Source organism: Mobula birostris, chromosome 3, assembly GCF_030028105.1.
Source record: "Mobula birostris isolate sMobBir1 chromosome 3, sMobBir1.hap1, whole genome shotgun sequence".
NCBI classification, from domain to species: domain Eukaryota; kingdom Metazoa; phylum Chordata; class Chondrichthyes; order Myliobatiformes; family Myliobatidae; genus Mobula; species Mobula birostris.
The window spans coordinates 47,122,046-47,138,896 of NC_092372.1; the positions used below are offsets into that span (position 1 = coordinate 47,122,046).

General features: G+C 41.7%; 1 protein-coding gene across 2 annotated transcripts in view; it reads left to right on the forward strand.

Annotated features, from left to right (window-relative positions):
• Nucleotides 1-15,592, forward strand: part of ndufaf2 (NADH:ubiquinone oxidoreductase complex assembly factor 2) — a 111,378-nt gene extending 95,786 nt beyond the window's left edge. For both annotated transcript variants that reach the window (XM_072251805.1, XM_072251806.1), the window contains exons 3-4: nucleotides 9,586-9,626; nucleotides 15,269-15,592. In XM_072251805.1, the coding sequence (XP_072107906.1) occupies nucleotides 9,586-9,626; nucleotides 15,269-15,523 (296 nt within the window). In that variant the 3' untranslated portion in view covers nucleotides 15,524-15,592. The remainder of the gene's footprint in view (nucleotides 1-9,585; nucleotides 9,627-15,268) is intronic.
• Nucleotides 15,593-16,851: the final 1,259 nt, after the last annotated feature.

Sequence of the window (16,851 nt, forward strand, 5' to 3'; positions counted from 1 at the left end):
TATTCTTCACTCTGATGACTTACAATATGAGAATTGAGACATAGGATTAATCCAGAAAAGTGTTGCTGAGGTAAAAGATCACCAGTGATCTTTTTAAATGATGGAATAACCCTGAAGAGCCAAAGAGGCTACTCCCAGCTTCTGTTGCTTATGTTTTTTTGTTCATTGATTACTTCTAAAACTGCATATTGTTCATTCTATTATCCTGTGTCTTATCTGTCAAATGTAGTTACCAATGAAACAACTCTATTCTTGAACATGAAGCAATCTGGTTATATCTTAAATCAGTGGTCCCCAACCACCGGGCCGCGGACCGGTACGGGGCCACAAAGCATGCGCTACCAGGCCACAAGGAAGCGATATGATTTGGCGATAGGAGTCAGCTGCACCTTTCCTCATTCCCTGTCACGCCCACTGTTGAGCCATCACGCATGTGAGGTCATTACCCGCGCATCATCCATTTCAGCGGGGGAAAGAGATCAACTCCTCGAGCTTGCAAATGACGGCGGGCTGAAAAGTATGTTTGACATAACATCTCTGCTGGCATTCTGGATCAAAGTCAAGGCTAAAAATCCTGAGATAGCCACGAAAGCACTGAAAACGTTGCTTCCATTTGCAAAATATTTCTGCAATGAATGCAACGAAAACTAAATTGCGGAATAGACTGGACACAAGGAACCCCCTTCGAGTATCGCTGTCTCCCATCAACCCTCGATAGGACCGTGTTATTGCAGGAAAACAAGTCCAGGGCTCCCACTGATTCAGCGATATTGGTGTGTTGCAATGATTTTGTGTGTTCATACGGGGAAAATATGCGCTGTGTGTTTAATATCCAAACATTACTTAAAATGTTATGATGCTGTTGACTTATATAACCATATAACAATTACAGCACGGAAACAGGCCACCTCTGCCCTTCTAGTCCATGCCGAACGCTACTCTCACCCAGTCCCACCGACCTGCACTCAGTCCATAACCCGCCATTCCTTTCCTGTCCATATACCTATCCAATTTTTCTTTAAATGATAATATCGAACCTGCCTCTACCACTTCTACTGGAAGTTCATTCAATACTTACTTCAAGCTCCCCTGTGATTGACATCACTATATTCATGCAAGGAAAATATGCGCTGTGTGTTTAATATTAAATTCGTTTAATAAACCCATTTAGAAAGGAAATTGAGTGTATTAGCCACTTATCACCGATATTCCGGTCGTGATTAACACCCCCTCCCCCGCCCAAACAGAATCGCCAAAAACGATTTGTAGAAAAAAATCGTACATGCATGGGCAAGTCACGCATGCGCACTGGTGCCCGCGCAAGGCCTCATGGTCATTGTAGTCTTATCGGGGTAAACCCCGCGAATTTGACTGCTACTCTTGTCCGTTGGCAACCCTATCACCACCACCCCCGGTCGGCCGGTCCGCAAGAATATTGTCAATATGAAACCGGTCCGCAGTGTGAAAAAGGTTGGGGACCCCTGTCTTAAATGACCAACAACAGTATTTTGTGAATGATATTTTTGCTACTGATAGAATTTATGACCTAGTTCATTTATTAAGTGTATGCCTCAGCATTTTAAATTAGCAATGGTTTGCTTTCATTTGTTCATATGGCATTTATTTAAAATATCAGCAAAACTCATAGATAATATTTTTGCCTTTGAGTCAGAAAACTGTAGATTCAAAACTATATCAGTATTATACACTTTGTATATATGTTGAATAAAGTCTGTTGCCAATTCAGTTGCACATGAAACGTCACAATGTACTATTCAAAGAGCAGGGATTTCTGTTATCTGGTGAACATGAATTCCTCAACTAGCCCAAAATGTTGACAGTTTACTTCCCTCCATAGATGCTGCCTGACTTGCTGAGTTGCTGAAGGAACAACACCTTATATTCCGTCTGGGTAGCCTCCAACCTGATGGCATGAACATCGACTCCTCTAACTTACATTAATGCCCCTCCTCCCCTTCTTACCTCATCCCTAATTTATTATTCATTCATTCATTCATTTACTTATTCTCTCTCTTTCCCTCTCACAATAACTCTTTGCCTGTTCTCCACCTTCCTCTGGTGCTCCCGTCCCCCTTTCTTTCTTCGAAGGCCTTCCGTTCCATGATATTCCCCCTTCTCCAGCCTTGTATCCCTTTTGCCAATCAACTTACTAGCTCTTGGCTTCATCCCTCTCCCTCCTGTCTTCTATCATTTTGGGTCTCCCCCTCCCCCTCCCACTTTCAAATCTCTTACTTTCTCTTTCTTCCGTTAGTCCTGACGAAGGGTCTTGACCTGAAACGTCGACTGTACTTCTTCCTATAGATGCTGCTTGGCCTGCTGCGTTCCACCAGCATTTTGTGTGTGTGTGTGTGTGTTGCTGAGTTCCTTCAGCTTTTCATGCACGTTGTTCAAGATTTTCAGCATCTGCAGGATCTATTTTGTGTTTGATACTTGTAGCCCTAGATTTCTTTGTTCAGCTACATTCCCCAGTGCGTTGCCATTCACGAGTCCATTCTGTCCTGCTGTATCTTCCCAAAAATACATCGCTTTGCACTTGCCTGAGTTAAATACAGGTATGCGTTCATGTTGTGTGAAGGTATGGTCTCTGGAAAGCCATCTCCCGGACAAAGTGGAGATTCCGGACTAGAGTGGAACCAACAAGGGAGGTTTGACAACTCTGGCAGGGCTTTTGAATGCCATAACCTCCTCCAAAGTTAAATCTTGCAACATAGGGGACAGCAGAGCTTTGCTTCCAGCTGAGCTCAGTGCCTTTCATGCTCACTTGGACTACCAGAACAGGAAGGAACCATTGCACCCCCCCCCACGCCGTCGTCATTCAATGATCCTTTGGTCTCAGTATCTGAAGATAATGTGCAGGCTGCCTTTAAGGGCGTGAATCCAAGGAAAGCATCCAGTCCTGACAGAGTACCTGGTTGAGTGCTGAAGGCCTGTGCTAACCAACTGGCTGGTGCGTTCACAGATAACTTCAACCTCTCGCTTTGGCAGTGTGTGGTATCCACCTGCTTCAAGCAGGCTTCAATCATACTAGTGCCCAAGAAGAGCGTGGTAACCTGCCTCAATGACTGTTGCCCAATGGCACTAACATCCATAGTGATGAAGTGCTTTGAGAGGCTGGTGTTGAAGCGTATCAGCTCCTGCCAAAGCCGTGATTTGGAATCGCTCCAGTTTGCCTACCGAAGCAACAGGTCTACAGCAGACACTGTCTCATTGGCTCTTTACACGATCATGGAACATCTGGACAGCAAAGAAACATACATCAGGATGCTCTTTATCGATTACAGCTCAGTATTTAATACCATCATCCCCTTAAAACTAATCACTCAACTCCAAGAGCTGGGCTCCAAAACCTCCTTGTACAATTGTATCCTGGATTTCCTCACTGAAAAGATCCCAGTCAGTTCAGATTGGCAAAAGCATTTCATCCACAACCTTCATCAGCACAGATGCACCTTAGGGTTGTGTATTTAGTCATTGGTGTAAAGCGAGTAGAGCAGGCGGCTGTGTGGTTATGTACAGCTCCAAAACTGTATGCAAGTTTGCTGACGACACCACTGTTACGGGCTGTATCAAAGGGGATGATGGATCAGCATACAGGATGGAGACTGAAAATTTGACTGAGTGGTGTATTAACAACAACCTCTCACTCAATGTCAACAAGACCAAGGAACAGATTGTGGACTCCAGGAGAAGGAAACCAGAGGTTCATGAGCCAGTCATCATTGGAGGATCTGAGGTGGAGAGGGTCAGCAACTTTAAATTCCTGGGTGTCACTATCTCAGAGGACCTGTCCTGGATCCATCATATAAACATTATTGCAAAGAAAGCACAACAGTGCCTCTACTTCCTCAGGAGTCTGCAGAGGTTCAGCATGTCATTGAAAGCCTTGGCAAACTTCTGTAGATGTGTGCTGGAAAGTGTGCTGACTGGCTGCATTATGGCCCGGTATGGGACGTACCAACCATTGAGCACATCTACGTGAAATGTCGCTGTAGAAAAGCAGCATCCATAATCAAAGATCCTCACCTCCCAGACCATGCTCTCTTCTTACTGCTGCCATTGGGTAGAAGGTATAAGTGCCTCAGGTCTTGCATCACCAGGTTCAAGAACAGTTACTACCCCTCAACCATCAGGCTCTTGAACAAAAGGAGATAACTACACTCATTTAAGGACTCTTTTATATTGTTATTTCATGCTCATTTATTGCTATTTATTTATATCTGCATTTGCACAGTTTCCTTACAGTTTAAAGTTCCTGATGTTTATAGTTACTGTTCTATAGATTTGCTAAGTATGCTCGCAGAAGAAGAATCTTCTGTGGTGACATGTATGTACTCTGATAATAAATGTTACTTTGAACTTTAAACATTGAAATGACGTTGAGATGGCGCCAGTGAACAATGATTCCTTGAGCGACATCTTCCAGATAGCAAGTTTGTCCAATTATATCACTTTTTCCACTTTCTGCTTGTTTTTCTTGCCTTGTTTGTGTTACGGAAACTGTTGGAGCAGGTGACAGAGAGTTTGGAACTCAATTGAAGGATCCTGCGCTCTTCTGTGTCCGGAGAGCTCCCTTGTGAATATTGGAGATGGGCCGAAAAGAACCAAGAACACAGAGTGGTGGGTGCATGGAATGCACTGCCAGTGACAGTGATAGAGGCGAATACAATTGGGTCTTTTAAGAGATAGGTATATGGCACTTAAAGAAATAGAGGGCTGTGCGGTAGGGAAAGTCTGCGCAGTTTCTAGAGTAGGTTACATGGTTAGCACAACATTCTGGCTGAAGGGCCTGTAATGTGCTGTAGATTTCTATGTTTCGATGTAACACAAACTGACTCATGGAAAAAACCAGAGATGAGACACGGGGTGATGAATGACCCCACCTTGAAGTGGCGAGGAAGGTTGAAGTGGAGGTGATTGCGAAGGGGGCCTCTGGGATGACGATGGTCTGCAGCCAGATTGGAGCATTTGGAGCTGGATCGACAGTGTTTGAACCTGAGTCGGCGGTCACTCTTTACAGAAGGCTGAGTTGATGCAGCCACTCTCCTCGTATGCAAACAAAAAGATGTTTTGGATATTCTGAGATTTATGTGATTATCGGACTGTACTTTATATTGGTTTTCTTCAGTTTTTTGATGTTTTCTTTATCGTGGCTGATTGGCACGTGGGTGATCTGTTAATTTTTGTGTATAAAGGTGAGGGAGGGGTGTTGGGAGCTTTGATACTACTGCCACTGTTCTTTTCTGTGAGTTGGGGTGGAGTTTGGGGATTGGTATTGTCGCTGTTTTTATCTGCAGGGGAAGGATGGGGATTTGATGCTCATTGTTGCTGGGTTTTTGTCTGCGGGAGAGGGTGTGGGGGATTTTAGGGTCTGAGTTTTGTTTCGTTTTTGTGCTGGTCTTGTTTTTCATCAATCCCATGGTCTTTCTGTACTTCGCGGCTATCTGGAGAAGACAAATATCAGAGTTGTGTTGTACATACAAGCTTTGACAATAAAATCAACCTTTGAACCGTTTCTTTTTGAACCTTTAAATTCCATCTGATAGCCCCTTGCTCACTTTCCCACTGTATCTGCACCTTTTGCGGTTAGATGGCAGCTCAGTTGCAACCTCCACTCCAAATCCAATCAAAGGTGTATTTGTTCATTCTGCATTTCTCTTTCGTGATTGAAAGCGACTGCTGGATACTAAAAACACCAAGCAGTGCAAGACTATCCCATCAGCAAATTGCTCAATAGTGATGGAGGTGGACTTATTGCATACCATTGTTATCTTATTGTCTGGACTTGTTGACGACTATTGTGCCGAGATAGTGCATGGTCCAGACATAGGTGCAAGTGATTGTCTTGGATGTTTTTATTGCGATCATATGACCCTGTCAGACTTTGGTAACATAGAATACTGCTATTCCATTTCACTGGTTCATTGACGAGACCTACAGCAGGGGAGCTGTGTTGCCTCAGTTATTGTGCAGAGAAGGCCCATGTGCCTCATCACCTGTTGGCAGTGAAGGGACTGTGGAGCTGGCTGTGTGCTGCTGCATTTCATACTGAATTGCAGGCTGGACACCTCCCCGTCAGTGCTGCCCTTCAGTGTTGCCCTTCAGTGTTTGCTCGGTGGAAGAACTAGCTGGACCAGGTCAACTGGGAACTTGGGCTATGTTATTTTTTCTTTGTGACTTTATATTTTTTTCTGAAGTCTTAAATATTTATGCTGTGTGCAGTGTGCTGTTGACAATGTGTCTTGTGCTTTGGCCCCAGAAAAGCATTGTTTTGTATGGCTATATTCATGTCTAGCTGAAAACTAAACTTAGAACTTGAACTTGACACCTTACACAACTATTTTTCACTGTCCACTATGCCACTAATTTTGTTTTCATCTGAAAACTTACTAATATGCCACCTACATTTTCAGCAAAATTGTTAATATACATGACAAACACCAGAAGACCCAGCACCAATTCCTGTGACACACCTGTCACAGGCCTCCACTCTGAGAAAACAACGCTCCACGCTGGAAAACAACCCTCCACTACAAACCTCTGCCTCCTACCACCAAGCGGATTTTCTGTTCAATTGGCCAGCTCAATCTGGATCCCATGTGCTTCCAGACCAGCCTACCATGCAGGGTCTTGTTAAAAATCTTGCTAACGTCCATATTGACAATATCTACTGCCCTGCTTTCATCAGTCCTCTAGGTCACCTCTTCAAACAAAAACTGTCGGATTTGTCAGACACTATTTCCCACACACAAAACAATGCTGAATATCCCTAATCATTTCTTGCCTTTCCAAATAAAAGTAAATCTTCTCTCAGAATTTCTTCCAGCAACTTTTCCACTACTGATGTAAGGTTCACCCTTCTTAATTAAAGGCATAACATTAGCTATCTTCCAGGCCTCCAGCACCTGTGGCCAACAAAGTTACAAAAGCCTCTGCCAGGATCCCAGCAAACTTTTATCTTGCCCACGCCACCAATTTAGTACTTCAATTTTAGGACTAATCTATTCTTTTCTGTGACTATCTTGAAACCAATCTCCCACATCTTATAGGAGGAGCATACAACTCCACTGACTGCCATTTCTACCTATGGAGTTAGAACTGGTTTTTAAAAAAAAGGAAAAACCTTGCCTAGATTTATTACTCCTTGTCACCAGCCAGCTTCTTCAAAACAGCCCATTACAAAATAGCTGCTCCACCACTGTTGATCTCCATTTTACATGCTAGACTTTGCTCACCAAGCCTGTCACGAGAAAAAAACATTTAAGCTTATCTTGCTGGGTCTTTTTAAACTTGCCTGCCTGATCTGCTCATTTATTGACTATGATATTCTTAAATATGATAAGTTCTGTGGAATAAAATGCACTTTTATTTTTGTAGTTTTTTAAAATATATAATGCTGAGTGCTTGCTCATCATCTTAAATAAAGAAAGCATGTGAGATGAAGAGGCTGGGTAAGGAGAGCAGATAGTTCACCAAAGCAGTTAATGGCCTCATTTAATTCAAGAAATAAGTTGAAGGCGCTGCTGTGCTTTCTTTGTACAGTAATGACACTTGCGTGCAGGACCCAGGACAGAGCTTCTGAAACAACAACGGCAAGGAATTTAAAGTTGTAGGCCCACTCCACCTCTAATCCCCCTGAGGAGGACTAGCTCATGGATCTCCAGTTTCCTCCTCCGGAAGTGAATAATCACCTCCTTGATTTTGCTGACATTGAGTGAAAGGTTGTAGTTGTGGCACCACTATCAGCCAGATTCTCAATCTCCCTCCTATATGCTGATTCGTCACCACCTTTGATTCGGCCAACGACAATGGTGTCATCAGTAAACTTAAATATGGCATAGGAGCTGTGTTTAGCCACACAGTCATAAGTATAAAGTGAGTAGAGTGGGGGGGGGGGGCTAAGCACACAGCCTTGTGGTACACCTGTGCTGATGGATGTTGTTACCAAGCAGGAGTCCCCTCTTCCCTGTCTTCCGGCCATGGCAATGTACCTACATCTGCTTAAAGGTGCCTTATCTGCATTCCTGAGTGTTAATTCCATTATGTCCTTCAGAAGACAGTGAAATCACTAGATGGTTAAGATGGTTTAAAAGTATGTTATTTAAAGGGAAATTACAGGCTGTTGATTTTAGTGAAAGTAGTTCAGAAGAAGTATATTTATAAGTTTTGTAATCTGCTCGCAAACCGTTGCCATGTTTCATCAACACCATCTTGGAAAAATTCTGCCCTGAGACGGTGACCCCTGCCAGTTTGTCTGCATTATTTAATCTTGAGTTAGATCACCGGTCATTGTTTAAAGTTCCCATGCCCAGGAAAATTTTTAAAAAACACTGATATGCACTTTGTTTATCACTCTGCAACTTAAAAGATGTTTGCTTTCCAAATCATAGTTCTACTGGAAGGTTGACAGTCCAAATCTTTAATTGTGTTTCTCCAGATAAGTTGTCCAATCCACTGAATATTTCCATATTTTCTGTTTCGTTCCAGATTTTTAGCTTCTGCAGTTTTTTGCTTTTTGAACATAGATATATTTATTAAGAGGCCAAATAACTATGAGCCACAAAATTGAACAGAGGCTTGTAATGAAGGTTAGATAAGAACAGGTGGATGCTCCAGGGACTATAAGTGCTGGTATTAACTGTGTAAGCTTTATGGCTTGCTTCACGGTTGCATAATCTGTGTACTTGTACATGAGCAGTTCTCCTTGTGTTCTGATTTAAATTCCTCTTTACTGGTAACATGCATTTCTTCTCATTGTTGTGTGGCTGCAGAATAGATGACAATTTTGCGTCTGGAGCTCTTTGCAAGCATTTCATTATTACAGTTTTAATTAAGTGTAGTTGACCTGAAATATCACACTTTCCACATGTCTTCTGGTCTACTGGGTGCTTCCAGCATTTTTTTTTTGCTCCCCTTCTACATGAACACTTTGACATGAACAAGTATTAAACAATTACATGTCTTCTAATGTTTAATCATTTCAGTTTTTTTTGCATGTCCAGGGATAGAGTCCAATGCACTACTTCAGAAAATAACATTTTTTCTACCTTTCACTGCTTACCTACCAGAACATGTGTTTATGTTTTTGTGGGTGTTCATGTGTCTATCATTTTATCAACCTGAATTTAGACCTTCCTCCAGCTACCTTGCAGCGGTTTTCTATACATAAGAAAACGGAATGTAAATGTCTCTGTATATCTGATTTTTCACCTTGAAACTTCACTTTCAGCTAATTTAACCCCTAGTTACTCAAGATAGAAATCAACAAATGGAATGTTATTATGTAACCTTGTATTTTTTTAAAGATAACTAAGTAACTTGCAATATAACAGCATTGCTCTAAAAACATCATGATTTCAGAAGAGATTTTATTTTGCATTTATTTGTCATCTGAAAAAATTGGTAAAGCGTTACAACAATTCAATTTAAAAGTTGATTTAATTTCATTTGCATCTGAATTGGGAACATCTTATTACCTAAGTAATGTGAGTCATTTCCTTGACACATGAGGAAATGCTATAAATTATTGGCTTTTGGAAAGTAATAATGTCCTTGTTTTTTAAATAGCTTGGATACGAGGAAGCAGAAAAGACCCACCTACCATAGAGGTAGGTATCAAGATCTTTCTTTTGAAAATTTTCACCAAAGTATAAACTAAGTACCTAAGATTGTGCAAGTTCAGTATCAGGATTGTAGGTAACAGAAAAATTGTCTCCATGATCTAAAATAAAATGTTTTTTGGTACATCTCAGGCTGGCTCTTTCAGAATTTCTGAAGAAAATTAGAAATGATAGGCTGGTGACCCTGACATCAGTAGTCGGAAAGTTATTGGAAGGTTTTCCGAGGAACTGGATATATTTGGATAGACAAGGAATGATTAAGGATAGTAATCATGACTTTGTGTGTGGTAGGTTGTGTCTAACTAAGCTTATAGAGGCTTTCGAGGAAGTTACCAGGAAAGTTGATGAAGGTAAGGTGGTGGATGTTGTCTCTATGGCCTTCAGCAAGAAATTTGACAACGTCCTGCATGGGAGGTTGCTCAGGAAGGTTCAGTCGCTCAGCGTTCAGTATGAGGTAGAAAATTGGATTAGACATTAGCTTTAGGGGAGAAACCGGAGAGTGATTGTAGATGGTTGCCTCCCTGACTTGAGGCCTGTGTCTAGTGGTGTGCCTCAGGGATTGGTGTTGGGTCTGTTCCTGTTTGTCATCTATATGAATGATCTGGTTGATAATATGGTTAACTGGATCAGCAAATTTGCAGATCATACTAAGATCGGGGTTGTAGTTGACAGTGAGGAAGACTATCAAGGTTTGCAGCTGGAAAAAATGGCTTGAGAAATGGCAGATAGAACTTAATGTAGACAAGTGTGAGGTGTTACACTTTGGGAGGACCAACCAGGTTAGGTCTTACACAGTAAGCGATAGAGCACTGAGGAGTGCAGTAGAACAAAGGTATCTGGGAATACAGGTCCATAATTCATTTAAAGTGGTGTCGTAGATAGGGTCGTTTTTAAAAAAATGTTGGCGCATTGGCCTTCATAGCTCAAAGTTTCGGTTAGAACTTTATTCACTAGAATGTAGAAGATTGAGGGGAGATATGATAGGGTATACAAAATTATAAGTGATATAGTTAGGATAAATGCAAGTAGGCATTTTCCACTGAGGTTGGGTGAGATGAGAGCTGGAGGTCATGGGTTAAGGGCGAACATGTTTGCCTTTAAGGGGGAACATGAGGGGTAACTTCATTCAGAGGGTGGTGAAAGTGTGGAACGAGCTGCTAGCGCAAATGGTGGATGCGATTTCATGACCTGCTACGCACAAAGCTAATGGGTTTCCAAATGCCCATAAATCCTATCTGTAAGAACCTTCTCCAGAAAATTCCCTACAGCAGTCGTTGACTCACTAGTCTATAGTTCCCAGGATTTTCCCTTGTTTCCTTCTTTAATAGAGGTACAACATTAGCCACTCACCAGTCCTCCGGAACTTTGCCTGTGGTTAGAGAGGACACAAAGATGCTGGTCAAGGGCCCAAAAATCTCATCTCTCGCTTCCTTCAATAATCTGGAGTAGATCCCATCAGGCCCTGTGAATTTATCCACCGTAATACTCATTAGGAGGCCCAACACCCCCCTCCTCAACCTCTAATTGCCCTAACTTACTTGTATACTCAGCACTGATCTCCTGGTCCTCTATATCCATTTCCTTGGTAAATACTAAAGCAAGGTACTCATTAAGTACCTCACTCACATTCTCTGCATACAAGCAAATATTTCTCCCTTTATCCTTAATTTCAACGTTTGATTTCATTGATTTTGATTTCAACATTTAAGTTTGGATAGGAACATGGATTGGAGGAATATGGAAGGCTATGGTTCCAGTGCAGGTCCATAAGACCAAAAGACATTGAAGCAGAATCAGGCCATTTGGCCCATCAAGCCTTTCCACTATTTGAATCATATCTGATCTATTTCCCTCTCAACCTTCTTCATGCCCTGACCTATCAAGAACCTATTAACCTCTGCTGTAAATACACCCAATGACTTGGCCTCCACAGCCACCTGTGGCAATGAATTCCATAGGTTTTCACCCTCATCTGGTTAAAGAAGTTCCTCCTCATCTCTATTCTAAATGAATGTACTGAGATTGTGTCCACGGGTCCTAGGCTCCCACACTACAGGAAATATTGTTTCCATATCCATTCTGTCTAGGCCCTTCAACTCAATAGGCCCTTACATTCGGTAAGTTTCAATAAGATCCCCCCATATTCTTCTAAATTCTAGCGAGTACAAGCCCAGAGCCCTCAAATGCTCCTCATATGGTGTCTTTCAATCCCAGAATCATTTTCGTGAACCTCCTTTGAACTCTCTCCAATGTCAGCACATCCTCTCTTAGACAAGGGGCCCAAAACTGCTCACAATGGTCCAAGTGAGGCCTAACCAATACTTTAGAGAGCCTCAGCATTACATCCTTGTTCTTATACTCTTGTCCTCTCGAAATGAATGCTAACGTTGCATTTGCCTTCCTCACCTCCTTTATGTTCGTTAAGTTGACCTTTACGGAATCCTGCGCAAGGACTCCTTAAGTCCCTTTGCACCTCAGATTTTTGAATTTATTCCCCATTTAAAAATGGTCAACGCTTTTATTCCTTCTACGAAAGTGCATGACCACACATTTTCTGGCACTGTCTTCCATCTGCCACTCCTTTGCCCATTCTACTAATCTGTCTAAGTCTTCTGCAGACTCCCTGCTTCCTCAACACTACCTGCCCCTCCGCCTATCTTCATATCATCCACAAACTTGGCTACAAAGCCATCAATTCCATGATCCAAATTATTGACATACGACATAAAAAGAAGCAGTCCCAATATAGAACACCACTAGTCTCCAGCAGCCAATCAGAAAAGGTTCCTTTTATTCCCACTCCTTGTCTCCTGCCAATCAGCCGATGCTCTATCCATGCTAGTCTCTTTCCCGTAATGCCAAGGACTCTTATCTTCCACCAGTATGGCCACTTGAAAATCCAAGTACACAACGGCCAATAAAGGAAATGCATTCTTAATCACTGTACCTACTTCTACCTTTGTAGAATTATAGACCTAAACAACAACCCTTTTTTTTACCCTTCCGGCTGTGACCCTAAGAAGACAACTTGTGCGAGCAACTCTGATGAAAGTCATCAGATGTTCCTGTTTTAGACTGCTACAGCTGAAATCTACAGCTACAGTCATGGACAATACAGTAAGCAGCATCTTTTTAAGGCACTTAAAAAATCTATCGCTACTCAAAGTCGATGAATCTGAGACGTCAGGGCAGTTCCCCTTTAAGACAGTGCAAGAGAGGATGCTGTGCTGGATTATAAATCAGTTTAAGGAGAAGAGGCTTCCGACTTCTACAACAGTCTGTTCTGTTGGCAAACATACAGTCTCTGGAAAATAAAATCAAAGACCTGAGAGTAACATTGCTATATGAGAGGGACATCAGGGACTGTTGTGATTTTACTCCCCATGGAGAGACTTGGATATCCCTTTCCATTCCATACACAGTGATTTAGGTCACTGCAAGATAAGACTGCAGAAGAGGTGGAGTATGCTTTATGATTAACTCTTCATCGTGCACAAACATGGCGGTTCTGTACCAGTACTGCTTACCTGACCTCGAACTGCTGCAGGAGTTTTCAGCCATCATCTTGGTAGTGGTGCACATTCCACCTCAGGCTCATGTCAAACAGCCTGCACAGTGGATGCAATCTCATTGGCTCCTTATGCGGTCTTGGATCACCTGGACAATACTAACACTTACAGCAGGCTGCTGTTTATTGACTACTGCTTAGTGTTTATCACAATCATTCCTACAGTTCTGATCAAAGAGCTCCAAAAATTGAGCCTTAGTACCTCCCTCTGCAACTGGATCCCCAGCTTCCTCACTGGAAGACCTCAGTTTGTGCCGATCAGATATAACATCTCCACCTCGCTGTTATCAACACTGGCGCACCTCAGGGATGTGTGCTTAGCCCACTGCTCTACTCTCTCTCCACCCATGACAGTGTGGTTAGGCACGGCTCTATAAATTTGCTGATGACACAACTATTATTGGCAGAACACAAACAAGAGAAAATCTGCAGGTGCTGGCAATCCAAGCAGCGCATACAAAATTCTGGAGGAACTCAGCATGTCAGGCAACGTCTGTGGAAAAGAGTAAACAGTCGACATTTTGGCTGAGACCCTTCATCAGGACTGGAGAAAAAAGATGAGAAGTCAGAATATGAAGATGGGAGGGGAGGAAAAAATACAAGGGCTGGGAAAGGGGTAATCTGATAGGAGAGGACAGGATTGACAGAAGAAAGGGAAGGGGAGAAGCACCAGAGGGAGGTGATGAGCAGGTAAGGAGATGAGGTGAGAGAGGCAAATGGAATGGGGAATGATGAAGGAGAGGGAGGGGCAAATACCAGAAGTTCAAGAAATTGATGTTAATGCCATCAGGATGGAGGGAACACACAACAATCCCCATAGAGGGATCGGACGTGGAAAGGATGAGCAATTTCAAGCTCTTGGGTGTCCACATCTGAGGATCTATCCTCGGCCCAACACATCAATGCAGTTACAAAGGAGGCACAACAGCAACTATATTTCATTAGGAGTTTGAACAGATTTGGTAGGTCACCAAAGTCACTTGCAAATTTCTACAGATGTATGGTGGAGAGCATTCTAACAGGCTGCATCACCATCTGGTAATGGGGGGGGGTGGCGGGTGATGGTGGATCGAAATAAACTGCAGAAAATTGTGAACTCAGTCAGCTCCATCATGGGCACTAGCCTACCCAGCATCCAGGACACCTTCAAGGAGCGATGCCTCTAAAAGGCAGCATCTATCATCAATGACCTCCTTCACCCATGGTATGCCCTCTTTCTATTGCTACCATCAGCAGAGAGGTACAGGACCCTGAAGGCACACACTCAACAATTCAGGAATAGGTTCTTCCCCTGTGCCATCAGATTTCTGAATGGACATTGAACCCATGAACACTACCTCACTACTTTTTTTCTTTTTGCACTATTTATTTAATTTAACTTTTTATATATGAACTTCAATTTACAGTTTTTATTAGTATATATTGCGATGTACTGCCGCCGCATAACAACTATTTCACAACATATCCCAGTGATGTTAAATCTGACTTAAATTCACTCCTGCACTTATTCTGTCACCCCTGGCCTTGGCTGCCCTTGGCAGTGCACTACCACATATGCACGACTCGAAATTAAATTTTAATTCCCACCTTTCTACAGAACTGACCAGTCTCATTTTTTATTTATTCCTTCATGGGATATAGTTATCATTGGCAAGTAGCATTTAAAATATTGGATCAAGTGGCTTCCTTGACCACTGTGTTGAGTTTTACAACAACTGGGTAGTAATTACCATTATTAAAATTTGTATATACAGCAGTTATGTTACATGAAATATACTTCAGGTGTACTTTCTATTTCTAGTTTACAGGTTTTCAAATGTCTTGAGTTAGTTACACCTTACTCTCTTCATGATCCTGATTTTCTTTTTCTGAAGATTACTTGCTTCAAATAACTGATGTACTGTGCTGGAAAATGTTGAGATATGGTAGTTGATTTAATGTCTCCAGTTTTATTTTAATTATATATCCTTTAATATTGTTAAATTGTTAATGAAATAAATTCAATGCAAAAATTAATTTCTCACTACACAAGTAAAAGGATTGCTTTTTTTGCATTTCAAAGGAAATTCTCAAGAATGAAAAATATAGAACAATTATTAAATCACGTGCCTGTGAAATTCAACAAGACGATGCGATAAGGAAAGAGAAAGAATACGAGGAAGATCTTGTTGCTCGACCAGTTCAAACTCAAATTAAAGGGCATGCCTCTGCACATTACTTTGGAAAGGATAAAATATCTTCAGAACCTAGCAGTACAGCAAATACTTTCCAGCCTGGAAGTTGGTTACCATCAGAAAATACCGGCAAGAAAAAATAATTGTATTTTCCTTGTAATTTAAAGAACATTTTATCATAACTTTGATTTGTAAATAAAAATCTACATATACAGTACAATGAATATTTTATATGAGAAATACTTTGGGTGTACATCTATTTGTAGTCTACAGATTTTCAAATGCCTTGAGTTAGTTGTACATTATTCCATTGGATCCTGATTTTTTTTTTAAATTTGCTTTCTTCAAATTGCCTGCTGCAAGTTTTCTGAAATTAGGACAGAGGTACACTAAAGTATGTCACTATTTCATTATGCAGAATGATTGAAAATCACTGTTTAAGTTTGAGCTGCAATGGAATTATGTGGACAGTTGAAGATTAATTTACAAAAGTCAAAGATTAGCTTTATTTGTCACAGGTACATCAAAGCAAACAGTGAAATGCATCATTTGTGTCATATCTCAGCAGCAAGGATTGTGCTAGAGAGCCCACAAGTGCTATGCTTCTGGGGATTTATCTTCCCTGGGGCGAAGGAGACTATGGAGTCACCTTTGAGATGTTTATAAAATCTTGAGGAGCATAGATAAGATGGATGGACAGTCATTTTTCCCAGGACATGGGAGTCTAAAATTTGAGAACATGGTATAAGGTGATTTTTCACACAGAAGGTGTTGGGTACATAGAACAAGCTGCCAGAGGAAGTTGTAGAAGCATGTACAATAACTACATTTGAAAGATATATGGGCAGGTAAATGAATGGGCGCAAGAGATTCTACCGATGCTGAATCCAGAGCAGCAGACTCAAAAGTGCTGGAGGAGCTCAGCAGGTCAGGCAGCACCTCTGGAAATGAATAAACAGTTGACATTTAGGGCCAAGATGCTCCTTCAGGTATATGGGTGGGGCAACCTGTGAAATGCAGGAAGATGTTACTATCTCAGAAAGGCATCTTGGTTGGCATTGATGAGTTGGGCTGGAGAGTCTATTTCAGTGCTGTATTACTCTATGACATCAGGCAATTAACTCAAATTTTGAGTTAAGTAATTAGTACAACATGGTGTTTTTTTTAAATTTAAAAGTATATCCTCTATTAATTTGTCCATCATCAAGTATTTTTCTACTTAATATTTATTTACTGGCTTTAGCTCCCTTTCGATGGCCTCCAAGTACTCTGGTGTTCCTCCGGGTGCTCCAGTGCCTCTCTGGGTTCTCCCTGTAATTGCAAGTGCTCGGGATTCCTTCCCATATTCCAAGCACTTATGCTTAGGGTTAGTAAGTTGTGGGGATGCTATGTTGGTGCCAGAACACAGAAAAAGGCCCTTTGGGCCATCTAGTCAGTGCTAAACTATTAATATGCCTAGTCCCATCAACCC